A 27,553-nucleotide genomic window follows, 5' to 3' on the forward strand; every position below is an offset into this window, starting at 1 on the left:
CAATAATACAGCAAAGGGCTTTGTTATACTCCATAATTGCACACCCATGGCAGTGTGAAGCACAAAGCCAATTTTCAACCACCTGTGAAAGGGCATAGCCATTTTACTCCGTGGTCATTTAAACTGTTTAACTGCCTTTAAAAAGACAGAGAAAGGGTGGAGGCAGAGAAGGGAGAGAGGGAGAAGAGGGAGAAAGAGAAAAAGGAAGGGAGGAAGGAGGGAAAAATCTCTTACAAGAGTTATCTGTAGATTGCTTGATGGGGATTACCCTGAATCAAATGAAAACAACATGAATACACCAAAAATATCACAAGTAATGCTTTTAATTGTTTAGCTTCTTACAGTACTCACATAACAGAAACTGACAAATCCATGATTTCCTCTAAAAATAAACATGAGAAACAATGTCGTGGAAGTCTGTTTTTCTTTTTCTCTCGTCAGCTGTTTTTATCGTGATGGTTACACTGGCTAGCTGGCCCACTAGGAGTTGCTTCCTTCTACCTGCAGCATGTCTTTACCCTGGGGCTCAGTAAAGCCCAGTGGCTGTCCTGACTGGGATGTCCCTGGCTACTCCAGCAGACTGTTCATGTGTTACTCATACATGTTTTTTGTACTACACAAACTGCCTCTTTGCAGATGAACTTGGTGAGCACAAGCATGGATATATCTGATATATTTATAATATATTACCAATAAAAATCAGATTAAACTATAACATAAATGATGTTAGAACTTCTGTTTATAATTGTAAAATAGTTATCATAATAAATCTGAATGGAAGATATGTTCTTTGATTTTAAATCAAAGTCTATATAAAGGGACAGATTGAATTTAGTGAATTGTACCAGAAAAAAAAAAAAAGCTCTAAATATTAAAAGATGTCTGGCAAAAACAATGACTTATAGCTTCCATGAGGAAACATCATTTGAAATTCAATCTAGAAAGTTCCAAATGGGTAGCCATGCTCTTATTTAACAGTACAGAAAAACTTTACTAAATTTGGCTCAGGACAGCAACAGTGACAAAATCGCTATATGTCCCTCCTCCATAACCCTTCTCTTGATAAAAGTGGATGGCTCTTTTTTCTTGGAGACAGAATCTGGCTCTGTCTATCACCCCGGGTAGAGTGCAGTGCATCATCATAGCTCACTGCAGCCTCAAACTCCTGAGCTCAAGCGATCCTCCCACCTTGGCATCTCAGAGTGCTAGGATTCCTCATTCTTTCTGATCCCGTCACAGCAAAAAAGACTGAGTTTGACTGTCAAAAAGAATCAATTTAGCAACATCTTTAACCCTCTGAATGTTTCTGCCATGTCCAAATCTTTTCTCAGATCTCTGTTTTGGCCTCCTCTCCTCAGGGTCACAGCTCACAGTCCCTCATTTCACTCCAGAGTTTAACATCACGAATTAAGAAAAACATATTTTCTCTCTGTAAAAAAGATCACAAATCTGTTTTGTAAAAATTTATTAAAAGCATATATAGCTAAACAACTTTTAAAAATGGATCAGTCAACTCTGAAAATGTCATTAAGAGGTTAAAGACCTTCAATTTCAAAATATAAAAAAAGACATGTATGTATATAAAAATCAAAACTTTAAAATATAATCTTAAAAAATGTTTCTCTTTATCACAGTTATTTTTTTTTTTTTTTGAGACAGAGTCTCACTCTGTTGCCCTGGCTAGAGTGAGTGCCGTGGTGTCAGCCTAGCTCACAGCAACCTCAAACTCCTGGGCTCAAGCAATCCTCCTGCCTCAGCCTCCCGAGTAGCTGGGACTACAGGCATGTGCCACCATGCCCGGCTAATTTTTTCTGTATGTATTACTTGGCCAATTAATTTATTCCTATTTATAGTAGAGACAGGGTCTCGCTCTTGCTCAGGCTGGTTTCGAACTCCTGACCTCAAGCAATCCGCCCGCCTCGGCCTCCCAGAGTGCTAGGATTACAGGCGTGAGCCACCGCGCCCGGCCTATCACAGTTATTAAATGGCTAGTTGGCCATTATTAAAAAATAAAAAAAGTCACCAACATCATGAGACCCAAAGCTGTAGGAAGTTGGCTCCTCAGCTTGCATCTAGAGATCTCTTCTTCAACCTGAGTCAGAGGACATGCTAGCGAGGGCTGGAGTTCTGCCAGTGCTGCCTCTAAATATATTAGCTCGGTGGTAGTGCACAAGTTATTTAACCTCCCCAAACCTCAATTCCACCATCATTAGCATTTTCCAAACATGTGTTCCAAGGAATATTCATCACATGAAAAAGGGTTCTGTGGTCAAATTAAGTCAGAAACCACTGCACACAATTCCCCTTTAGGAGATTCACAATGTGCATTAGCATCAGTAAAGGCACTGAGAAGTCCTAAAGTAAATTTGTTTAACTTTGTACCAATCTTAGTCAATCTCAGGATCCCCTTACTGACTCACACTTATGGGTATACTGTGGACTACGGACGCTTCAGAAAACACTGGTCCAGCATATTCCAGGTGTCCTCAAGCACTTATATTGATGAAATATAGGAAGAGTAATGCAGAGTCTTATGACGTGGGTTTAGGGGATTAAGAAAGGATTTCATTCCCTGGTGTTGACAAGGCAGCAGTTCATGTTTACTGGCACTTTGAAGAACATGATTCCCTTGTTCCTAATGAAAGTCTTCATTTAAGGAAAGTGGTAATGACTCTGTCACAGAATCTTGGTGCTCACCTACAGTACACAAAAGTAACAGAACTCTCCAAGAATGGTAAATTGTTTTCAATACAGGTTAATTTTCCTTTCCATCATGACTTATTTTTCTCGACAGCAAATGCTTTTGTCATTGTTCACTAGAAAGAACGTTTCTGCCCAACTTTAATAGGATCCCTGCCCTTTACCCACTTCCTTGTACACAATGAAGTCAACTTGCAGGTAGAGTGTCAGTCCTCAGGTTAAAGAGCTGCTCTTCCAAGAAGGCACCCCCAAGGCCATATTGTTCTTCATGCAGACTGATTTCTTCAGGTGACAAGTGGCTTTCTCCAAGAACAAAATCTGCAAATCTAATCAGTTTTTTGAGAGTTTTAAATAAAGTTAATGTTATCACAGAAAGGTTTATTTTGTTCCCTTCCTACTTATCCCCTTTAATTAAATCTGACTTTGTGTCAATAGAAGATGGCATTTACACAGTGGGTATAAAAAGGAGAATGGCTTATGTGATCCTTCTAGAGACAATTATTCAGGGAAACAGTAGAGAAGTAGGCAGACTTATAAGCATCAAGTGCAGCCAAATGCTCCCACTGTTTTCTAATTCATTCTCTTTTCTATTTTTTTTATTACTTTAGATTTATTATTTATTTATTATTTTAGTGTCAAATACTTTCTCCCTTCAATCTTTACTTTGAGGGAATTCTTACTTGGATAAAGCTATAAGGAAAAGAAAGCAGCAAGGAAAGATGTTGGGGCAGACATATCTTCTTGGTGAACTTTAGAAATGATTTCCCACACCAGTAGAATGAGAAGCATGTCACATATCCCATTCCACCTTTCCCTTCCCAAATGGAAGTTGTCTTTATGGCCTTCCCTATAAAACATCAGGTCAATATTTATTCAGACATTAGCAGTTCTACTGTGCAAAGGCACAGTACTGAAGAAAAAGAACCTCCAACAACTTCCACATCATCAGTTATCCAGGGAAGTAGCCTACTTCTAAGCTCAAGTGCCTATACCAAACCATCAAACTATTTCCGAAATCATTCTAACCCAAGCTATGGTCAGAGCAGCTGAGCACGACTTACTTCTTAGGAGTCTGGAGTCTGGAGACGACCAGCCATGATGGGAAGTCGGGTCTGCGGCAGGCTTGGCGCAGTTCCTCCAGAGCGCTGGTTGTTTGAGTGTCAGCTTGTTCCCTGTATTCATCTTCAGTAAGGTAAGTAACCACCAGCTTTTGTGATGTAAACCACTGCTTCATTTTCCTAAAACATTTGGCATTTGGTTGCTACATTCCTGCGCAATTCAATCCTTAAGACTTAAAATATACATTTCTTAGACAGTAATAGTAATACTTAACTTCCTTTATATCATACCTATCCTTTTTATTGTTGTTATCATGACTCAAGTATAGAGAAAACACAGTGTGAGCCAAATAGTACATTTTCCCCCACTTCCTGGGGAATGTCCTAAGGCATTAGGAATCAATCTCTGACAGAGATGTTAATTGCAGTTTTCTTCCTTGGTGATTTTTAATCACGCAATCAGACAATTAAAAGTCTGGCTTCTTTATGCTTGGCCTGCTGATTTTCTTGGGCACTAATAGAAGCAAGCTTTAGAGATGTCCTTTTATGGAGACTCAGTAAAACACACACCACTTACTACTCTCTAGACCAAGAAGCTGGGAAGATTTGTGGGGTATCACTTCCACCTAGTGGTGGTGATTCTGAGTAATCCTAGAGAGAAAGAGTAAATATTGTAAAAAAAAGTCTCTTATGTACATTTATAATAATTTATAAATAATTCTTATATTTTAATATAAGAATAATTATAAATATTCATTTATAATAATTTATAAATAACTTATAATAATTTTCTTTTACTACTTGCTGAGAAGCTCAGGATTGCAATTTTCTTTTTCCAACCAGGAAAGTCCTAAATCTCATAAAATGTAGGAATCTCAACATTTAGGAATCTAAGAATCTCATAAAAATAATAATATAAGGTTTTAAAAACATTTATGTTTTGGCCGGGCGCGGTGGCTCACGCCTGTAATCCTAGCACTCTGGGAGGCCGAGGCGGGCGGATAGCTCGAAGTCAGGAGTTCAAAACCAGCCTGACCAAGAGCTAGACCCCCATTAATTGGCCAACTAATATATATAGAAAAAATTAGCCGGGCATGGCAGCACATGCTTGTAGTCCCAGCTACGCGGGAGGCTGAAGCAGCAGGATTGCTTGAGCCCAGGAGTTTGAGGTTGCTGTGAGCTAGGCTGATGGCATGGCACTCACTCTAGCCTGGGCAACAAAGCAAGACTCTGTCTCAAAAAAAAATAAATAAATAAATGAAAAAAAAAAGCCAAACATTTATGTTTTATTTATCGATGAGTTTTTAAAAATGTTTTTGTGGTTTTAAATTTAATTTAACCAGAAATTTCCAAATCTGAATGAGCATCAGAATTACCAGGAGGTTTTAAAAACATGCATTTTCTTGAAGATTGAGACCTAAAAAATCTATTATCTTTTGAAGATCTTATGGTTGACAAGCTAGATTAAGGAACTACTGACATTATTTTCTTCTCCTTTTCTGAATACCTACTTACGGTTTCTCTGGAGGGAAAATCCTGGACTCTGAGCCAGAAGACCTAGACACAGTCCTGGCTTGGAGGTTTACTCACTACGTGAACTTGGGAATTCCTTAACAGTTGTGAGCCTCACTTTGCTCATATGAAAAAAATGAAAGCAATAATTATCTACCTCATGAGGTTACTGTACAGATTAGCTGAGATATTTTGTGTAAGGTGCTTATAGCATAGTGAGTGGGCTATAGTAAATCTTCAATAAGGCTAATGAAAAGAGTAGCTACCATATATTATTAAAATATGCATAAACAGCTCTTTACAAACTAGAAAGTACTGCACAAAAACAAGGTATAATTTCTCTGGTTTATTATCTAACCTACAAGTTCCTGTTTTATTCCCTAGTTCTTCATATAATTATTCTCTAGCAAAATTTAAAGTTGAGGAAGTTATAACACATTTTGATTATTACAGAACACACAGCAGTGCACAAAAGAACCATTGTGCAGAACACTTTGCTCTTGGCAGGGCAGCTGGATGGTTAAAGGGGAGGCAGGAGGAATTCTATGCTGGGTTCCTTAGGCCACAGCCAATGGCTTGGAGGATGTAGAATGGCCAGCCTCCTTCTGACAGAGAGACCTCTGATAATCCCAGTCACTGTCTGCTTCGGGCAAGGAGCACAAAGACAGAAACAGTCAACAACCCCACCAACCCTGCCCTGCCTTTCAGCCTCTGTGCAGCCTGTCCTGCCCCTGTTGCATTTAAAAGCTTGTGATATTTGCACACACCCGGGCACCAGATCCATGAACTACCAGTCACCAAAGTCTCCTTCCTCACAGACAATTTTATGCCTCGAACATTTATTCTCTCCCGCTTTCAGCTCTGGTCTTACTGTCCTACCCGAGGCCCTCATCGTCTCTCACCTGGACCACTGTGATGTCTGATAACTGGTCTCCTGCCATAGGGCCTCCCTCTGATATCCCTCTGCCAGAAGACAGATGGGGCACATCTCACCAGCCAATGAGTATTTATGGTGTCTGATTTGCTTTTTGTTTGTTGAATGTATTTTTATTTTTCATTAGATTAGCTGCCAATATTTAAAAACCCTAAGAATTTACATTCTAATCCTAATTTGCATTTCTAATTTTTCTAGAAAACCAGCAGATCTGGCAATGCAGGACCCATATTCCCACATGGCAACAATCAACCCAAGCTGAGTGATCACTACCCCGTCTTCAATGAGGCTGCACTGCAGAATTTCCCACAGCCCTCCCAGTCATGCCCCACCTCAGCGTCACTTACCAAGTATCTACCTGGGCCCCAAGCATCTGTGATTGACAACTCCTATCTAGGCAGCAGTCAGCACTAACTAAAATACATAATGTTAACCCCACCATGTACAGGATCAGACAAGGGTTCTCAGCATGACCTGCCATGCCTCCACCATCTGGCCCATATGCACCTCACTTGCTGTATCAAGCACTGCCTGCCACATGATGGTACCAAACGGGGCTTTCTCTCTGGCAGGAAGGCCCTCCACATTTATTCATCTGGTTATTTTCATTCATTCTTTAAGATTCTGCCTAGTAATATATCTTCCAGGAAGTTTTCCTAAACTTTTTCTATATTCCCTTAGTCCCTGGGCAAGCCTCCATTTTCATTTTAACACTTCAAAGGGACAGAAATGTATGCCTAAGTCTCAGCAAGTATACCCCAAGGACAAGGACCATCTCCATCTGTGCACCTGATATGAACACAAGTGTTCAGACTCAGTGACTGAGAGAGACGTAACAAAGCTGTGACAATAGAGGTTACCTGACCTTTCTTTTTGTACTTCAGAGGGCTTGAGCTTTAACTTAAAACCTAAGAGAAAAAAAGGTCCTAAATATAAATAAGACCTTTCAATCATTTATGATTCATTTCTGTTTGCTCTTACCTCATAAGCACAACTAATGCCACTAAAGCAGTCTTTGGCTCTAATGAAAGGAAATGTCAACTAAAAGTAGAAATTTTAGGTAACCCACACAGAACTGAAGTAATTTTGTCACTGATTTTAGTAAATTCTGGGTGAGCCTAGGAATGGAGATCAGATCAGATGCTTAGAGCTCTCCTTCCTCCCCCTTTCTCAGAGTGAAATCTCCAGGTTAAATGTAATTATGAGATCAAATATGACATGTCCAAAAAATCCCCCAAAGCAATAAATAAAACCACAGCTCAAAATATCAAATTGACTAGGAAAAAAATGGATACGCACCACCTCACATAACTGAATGCTTTCAGCAGGTAGCACAGGCTCCTGGAGAATAAGAGGAGGGTCACGGCCACACAGGCAAACTGAGGCATGGCCACACCGGCATAGACCAGGGCCAGGGAGAGGAGCTGCAGTGTCCACATCAGAAGACACCTGCTCTTGTCGTCCACAAGGGGCCCATGTTTGTAACAGGCAGCAAAGCTGAAAAATCCAACTATCAGAACATAGCCTGGAAAGCAGAAGAGGTAAAATAATGTAAATCTGAACTTGCAAAATTATGTGAAAAACCTGGCAGAGCCTTGGCTTCAGTAAGAACACATTAGAAAACCGTAATTTTTGTTTTCTTTTCCCAGCGAAGTAAGGTTGAAAAATGCATATATGGCCAGCCAGTTATTCCTCCCATATGAGACACCAGGCTGACTTCTGTAATAATTATATTACATAATTAATATAGTATACAATAATTATTATTGTGATTTATAAGCATGTCTGTTTTTCAGTCCAGTGTGTTACCGGGGCAAATGTTATCATGGTTGCTTTGGTGAGGAATAAGTACAGTTGTATGTCATAGTCTGCTACAAACACTATTTTTTATTTTTACCTTCTATATTTTACCTTCTTTATTTTATTTTTACCTTCTAGTCATAAAAGCATAATGTAATTTTATAGTGGAGGGATCAGGCAGTCACCCTCTGAATCCAGTGTTCAGTCTCATCATTACTTATGGTAGGACTATAAAATTCTTGTTTCCAGTTGTGATCCAAGATGAAACACACATTGCCTCTTATGTATTCCACCAAACATTTTTAATTTGTATCTAACTAAACCTCTAGATCTAATTTCCAGTTTATAGGAAACACAGGAGAGTTAGGAACATGTTAAATTATACTACAAAGGAGTCATCAGATAAATCCAGAAAGTGGACATTCTATGGGACAACTAGCTTTGTCTCTTCAGCATATCACCATGATGAAAAAATGAACTATTGTGGATTAAAAGAGATTTACAGGACAAAACAAATGCAAAATGTGGTTCTGGACCAGATCCTAGTTTATACATGCCATCAAGGATGATTGAGAAATTTTAACATGGCCTGGGTAATAGATGATTTATATAATTATTACTTTTTTAGATTTAATAGTTAATTGATTATATAGAAAAATGCTCTTGTTTTTCAGAGACGAATAGTGAAACATTTAGGAGAGCATACCATGATATCTGCAATTTCCTTTAAAAATGCTTTAGCAAAAAAAAAATGATCTAAAAACAGAATTTTCAAGTAAAACAAAAGGAGTCACTTTTATTTGGGGGAGGTGGATTTACATAAAAAATACGGTGCTAAAGAGTTAGGAGAAAATCAATGATCTTATTCTTCATTATTTCCTAATTAAAACAAATAATAAGAAACCTTTTTTTTAACCCTAAATAAGAGAAGTCAATAGTTTCTTAGCTTCTCTGTTTTTGAAAAGCCAAATTTTCATTAGTCATATATAGTTAAGATTTCTCACTTTTCCTACTGAAAACATTAACAGAAAGAAATAAAGAGCCACATTTTAGAGAAACTTTTACATTACAAGTTAGTTGTGGTTAGAGCTTAACCACAATTCAGAAGCATGTGCAATCAAAACAGACAAATACTTTGCTTTTTTGATCATTAGAATATAAAACTTAGAACAATGGCATAGGGAAATCACATAAAATGAGATCTAAATAAACTGAAATCACCAACTATGGAATAAAATAAAATATTGCTTTCAATAGTACCTCTCCTTAGTTCAAAAAGAAAATTTAGATGTTAGAGAGAAACATTTGTCAAAAGAAGACCTCTAGTTGTACTTCTCAGTTTTATCAATAATAGAACATTTTTTTTTTACATTTACCTACCTAATATATATATTCTGTTTTCATACCACAGCCACTTCAGCTCGTCCATCAACTGGCACAAAACATACACTGAAGCAAACCAACAACCAACCATTAGAGCCCAAAAGGTGCTATACTGTGTGTGGAAGAAAATAAATGACACATTTTTTTGGTTCATTCACTCTCATAAAAAATAGAAGCAAACAAACCCTTTGTATTAGACACTTCTATGTCAAAGTGAATTGAAGTCAGTTTAAGATACTCTCTACAGTCTTCCCACTCAAGGTATGGTCCATGAACGAGCAGCATCAGCATCATGTGGGAGCTTACTGGGATGGTGAACTCTCAGGCCCTCCTGCGGACTGCTGAATCAGAACCTGTGTTTCAACAAGATCCCCAGATGGCTTGCATGGATATTAAAGTTGGAGAAACACTGTTATAAAGAATAAGTTTATCTTAAAATAGTGCTAGTATTGCAAGCTTTAATCAGAATAACTGCAATATTACCATGATGAATTAGTATTTATTCATCCTTAACTATGTTCAGGGTATTATTTTATTAGTTTTTCATGTCTATGAGATCATGGTTTCCATTTTTTATTCATTTGCACATAGTATTCCTACCTTTGGAATATATCTTTTCACCAATAGCAGGACAAAGACTGATGTCATTAGAAGACCTAGCACGGTCCCCGAAGAATAATAGAAAATAGGGTTTCTGTTAAGACAAGCAGATAAAATTCATTTAAATGCCAAGAAGTACTTTCAGTGCGAAAATCGTTTAACCTGTCAACAATAGCCATAAAGAACAACAAGAAAGAAAAACTCAGATGGCAGCTCTAGTTACAGCTTATACTTTTAAAAAATAAAATTGGTACTTGAGCTCTTCCCCTCAAGCGGCCTGAGGTGATTCGTGAAAATGGTTCGCTATTCACTTGACCCAGAAAACCCCACAAAATCATGCAAGTCAAGAGGTTCAAATCTTCGTGTTCACTTCAATAACACTCGTGAAACTGCCCAGGCCATCAAGGGTATGCATATACAAAAAGCCACCAAGTATCTGAAAGATGTCACTTTAAAGAAACAATGTGTACCATTCCGACGTTACAATGGTGGAGTTGGTAGGTGTGCCCAGGCCAAACAGTGGGGCTGGACACAGGGTCGGTGGCCCAAGAAGAGTGCTGAATTTTTGCTGCACATGCTTAAAAATGCAGAGAGTAATGCTGAACTTAAGGGTTTGGATGTAGATTCTCTGGTCATAGAGCATATCCAGGTGAACAAAGCACCCAAGATGCGTCGCCGAACCTACAGAGCTCATGGTCGGATTAATCCATACATGAGCTCCCCCTGCCACATCGAGATGATCCTCACTGAAAAGGAACAAATTGTTCCAAAACCAGAAGAGGAGGTTGCACAGAAGAAAAAGATATCCCAGAAGAAACTCAAGAAACAAAAACTTATGGCACAGGAATAGATGTAACATAAAATAAATGAAAACAGTAAAAAAAAAAAATTGGTACTTGAAATTTATAGTAAACAGCTTGCCACTAACTAAAAAGGAAATGTCTTCAGTTACCTTCTATATTCAGAATCTGATATGACAATAATTATTGCGTGTCTATGGATAATTATTGAGTATCTATGGATAGCTGTTCCTTATCCATGTCCAAGTTGTATAGAGGGGGAAACTAGGGCACCAAGAAGTTAAAAGACCTTCTCCAAGTCAGTGTGTGCTAACTGGAGGACTCAGGATCACAGCCCAGCATCTCTGAGTCCAAGCTTTACCCTTCATGCTATGTATACATCTTCTGCTTTGTAAAGGTCATGGATGACATTAAACACACTTGATAAGCCTATAAAGACTACAAGGAAAAGCTCAAAAATGAACAATGTTAAGAAGAGTTGACCAATGTTGGGTACTAACTAGCATCAGCAAGATACTGGAAAGAGATTCCTTTTTCATAAAAGAAACTGTAAGAAACAAAATATCAGAATAATATGTTTATCCAAGAGTCAGATATTTGTTATATTCAACCTTCTGTCTCCACAAATGTAGGAGGCAGCTCTGATGGAATACAAAGCAAGGCGTCTGGTACCAGAAAACCTGAGTATAAATCTCCGCCCTGATAGAAACTAGTTGTGTGACAATGGAGGCTGGTTTTCTCATCTATAAAGTCAGAACAGTAATACAGAGCTCATGTAGTTGTTATGAAGATCTAAGAAAATAAGATATTAATGTGTAAAATAAAATATGTGAAAGTACTTTGTAACATATACATATCACACTATGCAAAAAACTGTTAATGTTTTTTAAAGATCTTTCAAGCTCTATCTTCAGACCTATTATTTGCAAAACCTAAAGCAAGAACTACAACCGCATAGTAGTGTGAAAATATTGAGCATACAGTCAAAAAATGACCTATACCCCTTTTTAGGTATAGAATGTAAAAATAAAAATGAATACTTACTGGCTCAGGGTCTTTGCATAAAAGAAAAGGAAAATGCCTGCCACAAACACAAGGAAGAGTTTGAAATCCACAACTGGAGTAAAAAAGACATACAACAAACATTTTGTGTCAATGTAGTGTGGTGAAAGAAAAGAAAATTCAATTTATTGAAATATTACTCCAGAAAAACTGAATCCAGAAAATATAATAAAAACAGACTTACTATTTCGACTCATGCTTATTGTATAGCTAAATATCTTCTTGGCAGGCTCCACAGAGAAGCACATAGTCTCCCGATAAGGATTGATTATTATAGTTATTTCATTAGACTCCTTTGGTGTCCAGAAGTTATGAATCACGCATTTGATAAAAGATAGAATGGTTTCTGGATACTGGCAATTATGTCTTTCTGTTATATATATAATACTGAGCAGGCCTGGACTGGTAATTTTCACCTACAAAAGAAGAATAAACAAATCCATAAACACAGAAGTAAAAACTTCTTCAAAGCTTCTTAAAAACATGAGCAAATAAGTAAAAAGAACCCAAGACTGGCTGAGTAAAGAATGTGTACGGTAGTATTTTGATCCCAGGGGCTGACCTGACATCTATGTTTAGTCCAGACACACCGTGGACTATACAGACACTTTTGAAACTGAAGGTTTCTTTCAGCCAGAGGACTGAGAAAAAAAAGAAGTGAAGATTTCTTCCACCAAGTTGTGGTTGATTTAACTCCTTCTAACAAGTTATTGTATCCAACAGACATATTAAAAAGGATGAGATAAGAAGCACAGGCATATCTGATTTTATTGCATGCTGCTTTATTGTGCTTAGCAGATGCTGAGTTTTTTACAGACTGAAGGTTCATGGCAACCCTGCATATCTAACCCTTGCTAATAGACCGAGTAAGTCTATTGGTGCCATTTTTCTAATAGCATGTGCTCACTTTGTGTCTCCGCATCATCATTTTTTCAGAAATGACGTATTTTTAAAATTAAGATATGTATATTGTTTTTTAGACATAATGCTATTGCAAAATTAATAGACTACAGTACAGTATAAACATAACTTTTATATGCACTGGGAAACCCCAAAATTTGTGTGACTTGCTTTATTACAATATTCACTTTATTGCAGTGGTCTTTGACCAAACCCACAGTATTTCCAAGATACACCTGTCATGGCTAGCAAACTATTTGGTTATAAACATAATAAAAATAGTGTTTCTATCTCTACCATTTTTCACTGTGACTCAGAAAAAGTGCTTCCTTTCTCTGGTCAGCTGAGCATATGTAAGTCAGGCTTCTCTCACTATGCCTGCCGAGAGCCCAACTTCAGGTCCTATTCAAATTACACAACAAAGCACTGGCTATAAGCATATGGTGTCAACCCAGTAGTCATTAAGTGATAATTCCCCTGCTGTAAAGCAAAGTAAGAGCACTAGCTTTGAATCTCAGGCATCAAGTTTTTTTTTTTTTAGACAGAGTCTCGCTTTGTTGTCCAGGCTAGAGTGAGTGCCGTGGTGTCACTAGCAACCTAGTCAGTGCCTAGCTCACAGCAACCTCAAACTCCTGGGCTCAAGCGATCCTCCTGCCTCGGCCTCCCGAGTAGCTGGGACTACAGGCATGCACCACCATGCCCGGCTAATTTTTTCTATATATATTAGTTGTTCAATTAATTTTTTCTATTTATAGTAGAGACGGGGTCTCGCTCTTGGTCAGGCTGGTTTTGAACTCCTGATTTCAAGCAATCCGCCCTGCCTCGGCCTCCCAGAGAGCTAGGACTACAGGCGTGAGCCACCACGCCCGGTCTAGACATCAAGTTTTATCACTCACTACCTACCAATTCCCTCATTTCTCTTTGACTTTGGCTCCCAGCTCACTGTTGCTCTCTCCAATACTATTAATACTTCTTATCCTTCTTGGGGATTTCAATATACACTATCAAAACTCCTTCTAGTACCTTGGCTTCTCAGTTCCTGGAACTCCTTTCCTCTTATGTTCTTTCTTCCACCCCACCTTAGCTAATCCCTCCCATGGCCACACCATGGATCTTGTCAGTACCAAACTGTAACCCTCCATATACCATGCTTCATGCATCCCACTGGGTGATTGCCACATTCTATCTTTCCAGTGTGCCCCCCCCCCAGCACTCCAACCTCACCAAGGATCGGAACACCCTTCCCCTGGTCCTCACCCAGTCCCTTCGTACCCACTAAATCCTACGATCAATCATTATGCACCATTCCCTGGCATGTACCCTTGAATCTACTGCTCCCCTCTTGCTTTGTCACCCTCACTTCAAAATCCAACTCTTCACCTATTCTACTCTTGCCTTTGCACCACCAAATGCACTAGAGAAACACACAGTGGTCTCTTTTTAAAATTAAGGTATGTATATTGTTTTTTAGACATAATCCATGACTATGGATTAAAAACTATCGTTTTTTAGACGAATCCATGACTATGAACATGAAAAGGGACCTGAAAGCTACAGTCACTCATACCACACATTCCTATCCATTGATTCTTTAATTTTTGCTGAAATCAACAAATGATTTCACAACTTCTACTTCCTCCATACTCCAACACCTCCTCCCCATCCTCATTCCCAGCTGTCGATCCTTCCTACTTCACTGAAAATGGAAGAAATCAGAAGTGAATGTTGACGAGCTCCTACCCCCACATCCACCTATCTGTTAGCATCTGCAGGCACATGCTCTGCTTCCTGCCTGTGAGGAGGAAATTTCTGCCACAGAAGAAATTTACATTCTCCATTAAAGGAAAGGCCCAGACTTGTCCTCTGGATCCTGTCCACCTTTGCCTACTCAAGGACATCCCACCAGCACTTGTGCCTTCTCTACTAGGTCATTCCTAGCAGCATATAACATGAGGATATTTTTTCCCATTGAAAAAAGAAAAAAATAACCTTCTATCGACTCCACTGCTCCCTTTAGCTACCCTCCATTTCTTTGCTTCTCATTGCAATAAAATTCCTTTAAAAACTTGCCTGTCCTGCAGTCTCCAGTTCCTTTCCTCCCATTCTTTCTTTAACCCACTTCAATCAGGCTTTCATCTCCAACAGGCTGCCAGTGCCACCACAAGGTCACCGGTGCCTCCATGTTGCTAAATTGAATGGCCAATTAATCCTCAGTCACAGCATTTGGCACTTCCCTTCTCCTTGTCACAATTTCTCTCCAGGGCTTTCAGATGTCTTCTCTCCACTGTTGTTCCTCTCTCTCTTCTGCTGGCTCCTTCCTTCTCCTTGACCTCTTAATACAAGACTAACCCAGGCTCAGTGATTGGTCCTTTTCTCTTCTCCATATAAACTCACTCCTCGTCTCATAGCTTTAGGTACCTATATAAATATGCTTCGCTACTTACATTTGCAAAAAGAAACACAGGAAAGATATCAGAAACTAATCAGACTGATTGCCTACAAAGATTAGGTAGGTATGAACAGAAAGGAAGAGGGAGAGTGAGACTTTTTTGAGCGTACCTTTGTGTTTTAAGCCATATTAATGTTGTACGTACTCAGAAATAATGATAATAAAATCAACTAGGATAGGGGAAACCTCTGACATGGAAACAAATAAAAATTATATTTCGAATAAGTAAAATACCCATACTGAAGGGGGGTGAGTAGGAATGAATTAACCTAAGTAATTCTTCTTTAGACACGGTCTTCCTATGTTGCTCAGGCTGGAGGACAGTGGCACGATCATAACTCACTGTAACCTTTAACTCCTGGGTTCAAGTGATCCTCCCGCCTCAGTCTCCCAAACTATTAGGATTACAAGCATGAGCCACCATGCTCAGCCTAAGTAACTTTTGAATATAGTATTTAGACTACATACCCTCACATGAAAGAAAAAACCCCCACTATAAACAGATACTGAACTCCTGTTATTAGGTTTATTTTTTACAGTGGTATGACTTAGCAATTCTGGAACTACTTTCAGTATACTCTAGGATTAGGCAAATAAGTAAATATATTTGAGGACAATGGGAACAGGTTTCTCACTATCAGAAAAGGGAGTTATAAATATGGAAAGTAGAAGACTAGAATGAACTCTGTGTATTAGAGATATCAGAGCCCATGTATTTTAAAAGGTAGATACAGATGTGTGAGCCAGTGTGTGAGTGTGTATGGGTGTGGGTGTATACACAAATAGCCATGATATCCAAGTACCAATGAATGTGCCTAATGCCGAATGCTCCTTGGGAAAATGATGATTTAAGAGCTGGGTCTAGGAAATTACAAACAAGCCTGGAACATCTTGTTTGTTTGAAAGTAAAGCAGTGCTCAAAAATGACAGACATGAATTAAAAGGACACAGCAGCTAGTTTGAAGGGGCTCCTACTAGCCAAATCTAGGATAATTTGAGTATCAAAATAAATAATGACAGTAATGGATTGTAGTCCACTGAATGAACTGCCAATTCATGAGACTATATGGGTATGAATAAATAAATAAACAGGAGGAGGAAAAACTCTTCCTCATAGAATGCCAATGAATGTAAAAGGAATAATGGAGTTTGAAAATCACCATTTGATAAACATCATCATGCTAATTGATTCAGGCAAGCATCACCAATGGATAATAAAACTAGGGGCTGAAAGTTTGATGAAGAATAGGATATTTAGATAGTCTTAAATTATCTACTCAAAAATAATCATTGATTAAAGACGGAAAATAGTAATTTTACAGTGGAAGAACCTGACAGATGCCATCTTTACCTTGTGATCCAAGTGGTGTATATTATCAGTCATGGTACCAATCAACATCATGTGCCTCCTGATGCTATGTCCCAGCTATTCCCTCAGCCTAGAAAACTCTTTCCCCAGATACCTTCTTGGGTTACTCACTCATTCCACTGAAATCTTTCTCAAATGTTACCTTCTCAAGGAGAACTACCCTGACCACTCTTTTAAATACAGCGACTGGCCCCCACTCCCTTCATCCCCCTTGTGTTCCTCTACATTTTCTTTTTTCATAGTACTTAACCAGTTTCGTTACTTTCTTCTCTTATTATATTTGTCGCTTACTATTCCCCATCCCTGAAAATGTAAATATCCACAAGGACAGGTGAAGGAAAAATGCAGGTTTCCCATTACATAACAAAACATTGTGCTGTGCTAGCCTTGAGTGCTCAGCAAAGTTGTTACGAAATAGATGAAACAGGTACCAAGATAACTACTGGACTCAGGAAAGGTGCCCAGCACTTTCTTGAGTGTCTCAGCAATTTCTTTTCTTGAAGTGGCCAGCTCAAACCAGCCCTGACTGATTTAGAGCTGCTTTGGCTGTCCTATAGTGACCTTTAGCTAACTGTAATACTAAAATCACCACCTAGTGAAAAATTATAATATCATCAACATAACATGGGTTGCATGACAGTGCATGATGGTGGTACTATCATATCACGCAGGTGGTACTATCACCTGCATGATATGTTTCACTGTGAATAAGCAATGATACAATGTAAAAACTTTGTATTACTCACTGGGAAGAGATTTAAGGCAATACCACAGGGTGGGCAGATGGCAGATTTTGCAGGCAAGAAAGCTCCTATGGAAGAAATCCCTGTGCCACACAGGAACAAGCGCTCTAGTAAGTAACCTCTAATAAACTCATCTAACTCATCAAGCTGGCCTTGTTTGAATCATTCTTTGGTCTCTCGGTTCAGTCTGGGGGGTGGATTTTCTACAGTGTCCCTGGATTTTCAGGAAACAACCAGGATCTGTTTTGTTCACCGATATATCCTAGGAGCCTAGAAATAATTCCTGGCACTTAATATGTGTTCAATAAATATTTGTTAAATGTTGAATGAAAGAAAGTACTAGGCAATTGAGAGCAACTACTATCTTGGCCATATTTGGGATCAGAGGTTACTCCAGATTTTCTACATAGAGAGACTTGGGATAGCAATTTTGGAAAGAAGGAGGGTGGGTGTTGTCTTGAGATGTGTCTGAACAGCAAGCACATTGTATTCATTTAGATGGTATATTCATTTGGAGTGGTGTGGGGAGGAGCTGATGAAGAATATGGAGGAATTAATGTCCCCTCTCACACTGCCCTTCCCTTGAACCCCAAGACAGCTTTCATACCAATTCACAGCTCTATGTCACACAAAAAGTACTTTCTATTCTTGAAATGGTACATTTTAATTCCCTGTTCTTAAGACATGATTTAAAAGTAGGTCCTTACCTGCACAGTTGACCACACGTATTTCCAGTTCATTTGGGAATTCTGATTGTAGCAGTAACAGTCTGACTGAGAAGTTTTAATTAAATCCATTTCCTTCAAAGTTTTACACCTTTGAACTGAAAGATGGAAAAGGAAATATATTTTTTCTAAATCTTTAATTGCCCAGGATCTTTTTCTCCCCCCCACCACACACAAAGATAAAGGTAGCAGTTTTAACATTCTGCGACCCATAAATTCTTCTACATGATAATTATAGTCCTTCAGTCTTTCCAGCCTAGCAGGAGGCAGAAAATACCACAGCCCAGTGTTAATACTGTTATGATATATGGAGGGCACTGTAAGAGCAGAGGACAAGCACTTCTTCAGTCCCGGAATAGATGGCAAGAATTAGGGTAGCTTCCCAGGAAAGATAGATGAGACATGAGAGGAGGACTGAAAAGTAAATGAGACAGAAGTCAGGAGGCAGGGGGGTGGGGGAGCACAGCAAGTGTATACAGAATTATGAAGATGAGAGAAATCATGGAAGTAGTTCAGTTTAGTGATACCTGATTATTATATTGGTGAGGAAGCAAGGATAGAGTGTAGGAATACACTACCTGCAGCTGGAGAGGTCAACAGTGGTTACCAGTATACTAAGGAATGTGAACTTCATCCTGAAAGCAGAGCACTGAAGGATTTTAGGTAATTATCAGAGTTTCAGCAAGAAACTACTGACACTCAAAAGGGTATAACTGAAAAGAGTTCAGTAAAGATGTGGACAGGGTTATGGTGCTAACAACAAGGTACTGTGAAGTTCCCAGGCACCAACAACAGCAGGAAGCTTTTAAAAGCCTCGTTCTGAAATGGCAAGGGGAGGACCTTATGCTACTGGAGCCACTGAAGCTGAAAGGACAGCTGTCTCATGGAATGCAGTCACTGCCAGAACTTCCATGGAATGGTGGAGTGAGGGCACTGCAACCTGTCTTTCCTGCCTTCCCATCAGTACCTTGAATTGATCAAACCTGACAGGAAGACAAGAGGACAAAGAAGCCCAGATGACACAGTCCATAGAGGTCAGCTTCCGGCACTGAGCATAGCAGAGAAGGGCTCAGCATGGAACTGCAGGAACAACCAGAGAATGACCAGCTCAATAAGGAAGTGACGGGAACACATTTGTATTTTGGAAAGCACATTCTATTAGCAGGCTGGAATATTAGATCAGAAGAAGACTGAAGCCAGAAGAACCACTAAGGAGGCTACTGAAGCAATCTAAGTAAGAAAAGGACTAAGAGAGGAGGGAGAAAAACAGACTAAGAGGACTTAGGAGGTGAAATCAAAAGGCTTTGGAGATTTGTTTGATGAAGGAGAACAAGAAGATGATGTGAAGTTCCTGGTGAGTGGAGAGATAGTGAGGTCCTTCACTCTGATAAGAAATACTGGAGAAGAAGCAAGTTTGTGCAGGGAAAGGGGATGAGTTCAATTTTGGACATATTGAATTTTCACTGGTGGGACTACATGAAGATGGACAAGTCTACAGCACAAAAGAAATGTGGCTGAAGACAGATGTAGACACATAAATGTGTGTGTATAATATATAATTAAATATAGAATACAATATAACACAATTGAGAGAGAGAAGTGCTGTATAACAGAGGGTTAAATGTAAATGCCATAAGAAAATTCATTTTCTTCTGTAGCCACTGCTGTATTTGGATTTGAAATGAAGTGGGATGAAAGTCATAAATTCTTCTGAATCCAAGATGTGGTGTCACCATCACATCTGTCAAACAGGAAACAGGAACAAGGAACACTTATGAATATACATAGAAATGGGCCTTACACTCAATCTCCAACTCCTCTAAGGAAAGTGTGGTCAGCTGTTTCTCCAGAAAAACCTGAAATGAAGCTAGAAAAGTGCTACACCAAAGGTGGGGAAGAAATGTGTAACCAGTAATAACTAGTCAACAATTACATCCATTTAGGGAATAATATTGAATAAACTCAGATAGGTCCCTGTCCTGGCTTGAAATGTACTTAGCATTAAGTTGAAGAAAAGTGAAGATAGACTTGGGAAAAGGATCCTAGGAATGCCCACGACCTCCTGAACCACAACTGAATAAAAGTCAGGGTCCTCAGGTTGCTACACAAAGCAGGAAAGTTATATGAGGATCTAGCATTTTTCATTGTGACAGCCAAATCATTTCATCTTCATTCTTTACACTGTAATGCAATGTATACATTTTTAAATATATCAACAAATTTGCAGAGTTTAAGAATTTGAAATGCAAACATAAGAATCCAGATAACAATCAGGTTTCAAAAAAACATGAGAAGGAAACTCTAGAGGTTCTTTGTTAAATACAAGATACTAAAAATTAAATATGTGCTGCTGCATGGTCTGTCTATGCAAAGGAGAATTCAGAACCAGTGCTACAAACACACAAAGAAACCAATACCGAGGTGTGTTCTTAGGTATATCTGAGATGGAAATGACTCCTGGCCAAGAGCAGCACAAGGAAAGGTTAGTCCCTGGATGTCAAAGGGCTAGCAGCTACTATAGACAAGACATATGTCAGGAAGGCAGCGTAGAACCTGGAAGAACTTGAGGAACTACGATGAGAAAACACTAAATGCCCCCAGCTAGGGAGCAGCAGAGGTGGGATCTGGTCTCTGGATCCGCCTTCCCATATCCCATGTTCTGCCTCTGCACATCCTCCCATGGGGGTCTCTGAGCAGGAACCAGTGCTACAGTTAAGAACTTTATACTGGGAGTCCTCACTGAGAAGGAGGAATTCCCACCTATACTTGGAAAGGGAATGCATTCTGCAGGGCAGGTGAGGAGGATGAGGTCTCAGGTGCATAGACCCAGCGGCTCCAGACTATTATAATAACGTTTACTTGTGGACAGTTCTTTCTTCACCACACATGTGCTCAGTGTTCAGAAGACTTTTCTCATGAGTGCCTCCAAGGTCCCTCCTGCCACTCCTAGTGATCTCTGCTACATCAAGGACCAAATCAACTCCCATAGAACAGTTAGTGGTCTGAGAAAATATCCTCTTTGTGGGACCTGAGATTTACAAACAACCACCACCTTCAAATGAGGCTTTTTCCCTTTGGTCCTAAGTCTCTCTCCTAAATCATTAATACCTATAGCTCTCAAGAGCAAGATGGTGCAATTTAAGTATAGTATAACACTGTAATTTGATTTTAGGAGTAATTGCTTCTGTTACCCAAGACACATTCACATTGGATGACTGTAACAGCATTCTAGTTGGTCTCCCTGCTTCCAAAATTGCCCTACAATTCCCTCCACAATCTATTCTCCAATCATCATACAGATCTTTTTAAAGCATCCATTAGAGCACATATTTACCTGCTCAAAACCCTCCAATGACTTTCTATAACACCATAATAAAATCCCCCTCCCTTCCAAGGACCCCAGTGCCTCTGTGACCTTTCCTCCTCCACCTTCCCTCCCACTCGGCTGCTCTAGCCACACTGACCTTCCTGTCTTCCTCAAGTTGCCGACACACATCTATCTCAAGTTTCCTCAGCCTGCAACCTTCTTCTCCCAGATCTTGGCAGGGCCTGTGCTTTCTAACAACTGATGTGTTTGCTCAAGTGTCTCCTTCTCAGGAAGCCCTTCTTTGACTCCACTGTCTAAACCAGCATACCCCAATCACTTCCACCTGCTTTCTTCTTACTCTGGTTTCTTCTTTCTTCTTATTACATATATATTTGTTAGCTTCTACTGTCTCCACAAGTCAGGGACATTGCATGTTCATTGCTGTAACCCCCAGCACTTAAATATTGGCCTTTTGTGTGTGGCTTGTAATTTGAGAGGGTTAGTGGGTTATTTGGGCATGCAAGGCCTAACCAGTGAAAGCCCAATCTTTGTAAGAGCCTAGCCAGGGCCAGTCAGCACCATAAAAGCGAGTGTACTCCCCTTGAAACCACTTGATGAAATAGGACACCCTCTGCAGCCTGTGCTATTGCCATCCCATCTTCAGAATCCACACAACATAAGGGCCATTCTGGAAGGCACAGACTACACCTCCCCTTACTCTACCCCATCATCAATGTACCCTTAACTAGAGGGTTTAGCACTGTAACCCTTTATATCCCCTGGGCTAGGGACCATCTTCTCACTCTCACTGGACAGAGGAGGGCAGGAGGAGGCAAGAGGTGACAATAAGCGTGTTTTTGTTTGACTCACATATTCTGTATAAAGAACCTCCCAGTTAGAAAAAATGAACTTGTTCTGAATTTCCCTTCAGTCTTCAACCAGATTAAGGAAAGCACAGATTGCGATAGGTTGTCCTGACTATTGGTACCTATAGACATGCTACTAAAAGCATGTTGCAAAGTGTTTCCCTTGGAATTCTCCAGAGTGGCCTCTGGCTTTGAGGTTAAGCTGATGTGCAAGTACACAATACATGGGATGATACAGACAAGGAGTCAGCATTTTGTGGTGTTCTCTGGTTATACTTTGTTCTTATAACCTCTCTCCTGAGGGGAATGCATCATGCATCCCAATCAACCCACACAAGAATTCCTTAAAAAAAAAAAAGAATTCCTATCTAAGGGACCAGCCACAAGCCTAGCCCCAAGTGAGTTAATGTGAACCTTAAGCCATGGGCTAAATGGACGAGGCATAAGAGAGTGACCTGTGGTACAATTGTTCTCAAGGCTGGCCCACTGCCTTCCTAGAGAGACCAAATCTTTTAATCTTAAATTGATTATTAAGGTTATGTCCTTCCTAGGACTCTCTTCCTCTTAGCAATCTTCTTCTAGACATTCTACTGTTCAGTTTCTATTTCCTTATATCCAACTGAAGGTAGGAAATAGAAAACATAACCAGTTTGACTGCTTATTTGGACTCTATCACTAAGCCCTGAAGGTTATGAAGCTGCCTGCATGTCTGCAAGTTTCATTTATGCATGGGGCTCCTAGTTATTCATGCCAGTTAATTCTGCTAGGATGGAACCTCCTGGTGGCAGATATAGGCAAACCCAAATACATTACAACAACAATCCTTTATAATGTAATCCAGAAAATGAAACAGAATCTCTAGGAATTTATAAAATGTCGTAATATTATTATTCATTTGGTCAGATATTTACCTAGGGAGAGCTACTGCTTCCACTTGAGGCTGAACTATGTCCCCACCCTAGAGGGTGCTCCATAACAGGGAGTCCCCCAGTTACAGACCAGATATGTTCCTAAGAATGTCTTTAGGTTGGATTTTTATGTAACTTGGGTCCCTATGAACAGCCCATATATAGTAATAATAATAATGATGATGACAATATTATAATGGCTCATATGTAGTAATAAATAATACAGGGTAATACAATAATAATAATATCCCTGTACTAAGTTACAGAAATTATTGTGCTCTTTCAATTCAAACAAACAATATAAAAACTTACATACACAAAAAGTTTAGATAGGAGATAGAAGAAATTTCAAAAAAGAATATTCAAGGTTAACACTCACCTAATGTTGCACCAACACTAGACTAATAGGAATGTTATGCTTATTTTGATTTTTAACCAAATCAATAATAACCTTTCTATTTCAATAATTAATCCATTACACTGCTTAGTAACAACTGATGCTTTCATTGGAGCACTGCCTTTCACATGTTCTATTATTCTCACTTTATTCTTTATATAATCATTCTAATAGTCCAGTGACTAAAGCTTAACGCTTTCCCAGTGAATGATGGTGTCTGGCCTTTCTCCGAAAGCTTAATTATTTCTACTTTGATTTCCATTGTAATCATCTTTCTCTTTGCTGCAGGCTCACCTGGACTTGCTGTGGACTTTCACTCTGGAGGCGTGGTCACAAGGCTAAACACAGACTCACAAAATTGAATGAAAAAAATTAAGACGAAAGTGATGCTGTGTAAGCAACCATTTAAACAATGAGACTAAGCCGTTACCGTAAAGATGTTTCACCAATGAACCGCTTACGCCATGCAGGTTTGTTTACATGCGTGGAAGAAACTAGTTCCCGAATTATTAATTTAATTGTTCAATTATAAATTATCCTCATGGGAAACCTTGGGATCCTGTTCATAAGTACCGAAAGTTATAAGTCTGGTCATCTGTAACCCAGAGACTGCCTAGATTCACTTCCTCAAACCTGATTCAGATCAGAAGAAAGGTCTGAAAGTGTGGGCTCTCTCAGCTCTGCCTCATCTCCCAAGCACTTAGGAGTATCTGTGGGACCAACCTTGAGTACCAACCTTACTACAGTAAGCTGATCTCTAAGCCCTGGAATGAGCATTGCCTCCCTTAACGCCCTGCAATCCTCATCAGGCTCTCTTGATCCTTTCAATTAATCTGACTTCTGGAGAACAGTTTATTTCTGGATAGTATGCCCAAGCCACTAAAACAACTACATATTTACATTAAAGATTCAAGTCAAGGTTACCTTAACCAATGAAATAGATCCCTTAGTTCACTTCAAATACCACTCAGTTTATAAACACTCAATTAATCTAATTTTAGGATTACATATCTTATAAATAAAAAGAGAGCTGCATATCACTTACTTGAATTAATAAATTCAATCTAAAATACCTCCTTTCATAGTACTTTTGTCACTTATTAGTTTTCTTAAATATATAAGTATATATTTAAGTTAAAGAGTTTAGTCATATATACAGTAAAAATATTCAGTCAAAACTTCAGAAAAGAGCAGGTAGTACTTAAACCTACTTATGGAATATACTAAAAATAAAAAGCACAAACACTTTTCAAATCTTAGACCCTAACCTCAACATAAAAATATTACACCAATGTTCCTCCTGAAAACTTAACCTTACATGGCCCTCATGTGGGAAAAATCTTCAGATAAAACTATAACAGAATAAAAAGATAAGACTTATTCTCCATTTGACCTATAGCTGCTTTTCTTTTGGGACAAGTAAGGGGAGAGAGAAAGAAGAGTAGGAAAAATAAGAAGCAAGATTCTAACAAACCTTATTTGGTGAGAGTTCAAATAGAGTTAGGATTTTTCTTAGTATTTTTTTTATAAATTCTTGTAATTTTTTTGTAACCACTTGTAAAGGAGTTAACAAGTGGTACCAGAGTTACAAAGGTGGTAACTATTCTATTAATCTCAGTATTTTTTTAATCTGAATATCAATCTCGATTTTTATTTCTCCAAGAATGTGAGAATACATGCTAATGTATATTCAAATCTGATTTTAACTTCAAGCACAGATTTTTCCTCTCCACAGATGAATTTGAAAGCTGTGGTTTCAAATGACCTATTGTTATAGTTTAGGTCTAGGAAGCCATTTCCAGGGCCTGAACTTCATCTCAGGGCAAGACATAGTTTCTAGGGAACTCACTCACTGTTTGCAAATTATGGGCAACTCTTGGCTTTAAGTTTTTCTTCCTTTCAGCCAGACAACTACCTGCCCCTCCTGTCTCAACTGCTTCTGACATTCCTCCAAATAGGATGAGAGAAAACCAGCCTTGGTCTGGATGTTTTCCATTCCACTGAAGGGTGTGTGTACTCAAGACAAAATTTTAGACTAGGAAGGGACCTTAAGTATTAATATCACCGAATCGAAGTATCATCTAATCTCATATTAAGGAAGGCCCTTATTTAATGAATGGAAATATCAGCTCTTTCATCTCAGGGTTCTTCATAAAACCGCAGCCTTTTGGAGCAGCAATGGTTCTTAGACCTACTCTAATACAGAGCTTCCAACAGTGGCACTGACATACTACAGGATCCTGGATGCTTCACAGTCTGCTTTGTAAAGCCTTTTTGGAATTGCAAGTACCACTATAGGGCTAAAGAAGCTGCCTTTTTTCTTAGCTGTGAACTAGAATTTCATCACTCAATGGTATCCTGCATGTCCCAAAAAAGCATCTATGGGTATCTTTAATTAACAAAATAGAGAAGTGAGCTATTACCACTAAATGTGTTCAACACAAAAACTTGAAAAACACTGGGTTCACTGAGGCAAAAAAAAAAAAAAAAAAGATGAGGAAAATATTGGAAACTATTCAGCAATAAAACAGCTTCATTTTAATGATGAGAACTATGGTCCACAAAGATTATGTGCTGGGACCAAGGTTATACCACAAGTTGTGGCTAATTATAATGAGTGAACTAGAATCCAAGGTTCTGGGTATTGATCTAGGGCTATGTCTAATTTTCCAGCTGCTGCCATGCCCAGAAACCCTCCTCCTTAGACAGATTTATGTTTTATTTTTTCACTAACATAATACTTGTTACATTTCTTACTACTAAGCCTTTGTTTCTTCATCTGTAAAATGGGTATATAAATGGTAGCTTCCCCTATAGGACTTCCATGAGTATTAAATACAATAGATAATGCAGTTATAATGTACTTGTAACACTGCCTAGCACATAGTAAACACTCAGTAATGTGTGTTCAATGAAAACTGGTGTAGAACCGTTCCTCAAGGTACAACTCACTGCAGTTGTGGCAGAATTTGATACCTGCCTACTCAACATCCCTTCTCTCCTTCATCTTTAGACAAGGAGCCCTGATTTCATTGGAGGGAGGGCCATACCTAGCTAAAACGACACACTTGGCAGCCTCCTTTGCAATCAGGAGTGGCCAGAGCAATGAAGGGAAATTGGTGGAGAGCACATCCAGGAAATCTTTTAAAGGATTTTATGAGGGGGGGAAGAATGAGACAGAAATGTTAAGCTCGAGTTAAACTGGTAGCAGTTCTGCAATCAGAACTCAGTTTTCTGACTTCCCTGTCATTCCCAGATCGTTGTCCAGTGTGCCAGGATCTTGAGAACACTCCATGGGACAGCCCATAACACTATGAGCAGCCACCGTGTGTTTCCTATGAGCCAGGCACTATGCACACAGTGAACACAACAGTCCTGTGAGGTCTAACACCATCTGCGTCTCACTAGAGTTCACGAGTCAGGGTAGGAGAATTTCGTTTCGATTCTAAAGCCGAAGCTCTTACCTTCTCCACTGAGTCCAAAGGAATAGCTAGACAGAGGAATAATAAGGTTTCAACATAAACTGATGCCCTGTACTGAAAGTCTGGGGACGAGGGCCAGCTGTGGCCGTGAGGAACTGTGGGACCTTGGACAAATTAAAACATATCTGAGTTCGGGTTGCTTCAGTAAGACGGGGGAATTGGGCCAGACTTTGAATTGTGCTGCTGCTTCTAGTCCTAAAATCACAACATGTCCAGATGTCAGCAGAGGGGCCAAGGAAGTCCAAGAAGACCGGAAGTGCGCCCGAGAGCAAGCCGCGCCCGCGGGGTGACCCCGAAGCCAGGAAGGGAAGCGAGCGCGCCGCCGCCGCCGACGCCGGGTGCCCGCGTTACCTGACAGCGCCGCCGCCGCCTCCTCCCTGCACATGGCTCCCGGGGGCAGCGTGGCCAGGGGCGGCAGCCAGAGCAGCAGCCACCACCGCCCTGGGCGCGGCCGCATCCCCCCCGGGGCTCAGCTCCTGGTGACCCGAGCTCGAGCCCTCGGGGGCCGGCTCGGCCGAGAGGAGAGGAAATGGCGCGCGGCTTCGGAGGAGGCGGAGG

The 27,553-nt window shown here is 39.6% G+C and overlaps 1 protein-coding gene across 1 annotated transcript; it reads right to left on the bottom strand.

Moving 5' to 3' along the window:
• Window positions 1–23: 23 nt before the first annotated feature.
• Window positions 24–27,553, bottom strand: NEMP2 (nuclear envelope integral membrane protein 2). The gene is made up of 10 exons (XM_076005755.1): window positions 27,347–27,553; window positions 18,018–18,133; window positions 12,034–12,265; window positions 11,832–11,904; window positions 9,988–10,081; window positions 9,385–9,499; window positions 7,504–7,729; window positions 3,762–3,938; window positions 2,869–3,026; window positions 24–1,429 (listed from the first exon to the last, which is right to left on the bottom strand). The coding sequence occupies exons 1-9, from the start codon at window positions 27,450–27,452 to the stop codon at window positions 2,888–2,890; spliced, it is 1,278 nt and encodes a 425-aa protein (XP_075861870.1). The 5' UTR covers window positions 27,453–27,553; the 3' UTR covers window positions 24–1,429; window positions 2,869–2,887.

This window comes from Microcebus murinus, chromosome 8 (genome assembly GCF_040939455.1).
Source record: "Microcebus murinus isolate Inina chromosome 8, M.murinus_Inina_mat1.0, whole genome shotgun sequence".
Lineage (NCBI taxonomy): Eukaryota > Metazoa > Chordata > Mammalia > Primates > Cheirogaleidae > Microcebus > Microcebus murinus.

What these genes read in the sequence shown, in the direction of transcription:
- NEMP2 (XM_076005755.1), bottom strand. Translation starts at nt 27,452, where the DNA reads ATGCGGCCGCGCCCAGGGCGGTGGTGGCTGCTGCTCTGGCTGCCGCCC. An exon ending in AATAAGCATGAGTCGAAATA is followed by an intron (nt 11,905 to 12,033) that starts GTAAGTCTGTTT and finishes TTTTTACTCCAG; the next exon opens with TTGTGGATTTCAAACTCTTC. An exon ending in GCATTCAGTTATGTGAGGTG is followed by an intron (nt 3,939 to 7,503) that starts GTGCGTATCCAT and finishes CAAATGTTTTAG; the next exon opens with GAAAATGAAGCAGTGGTTTA.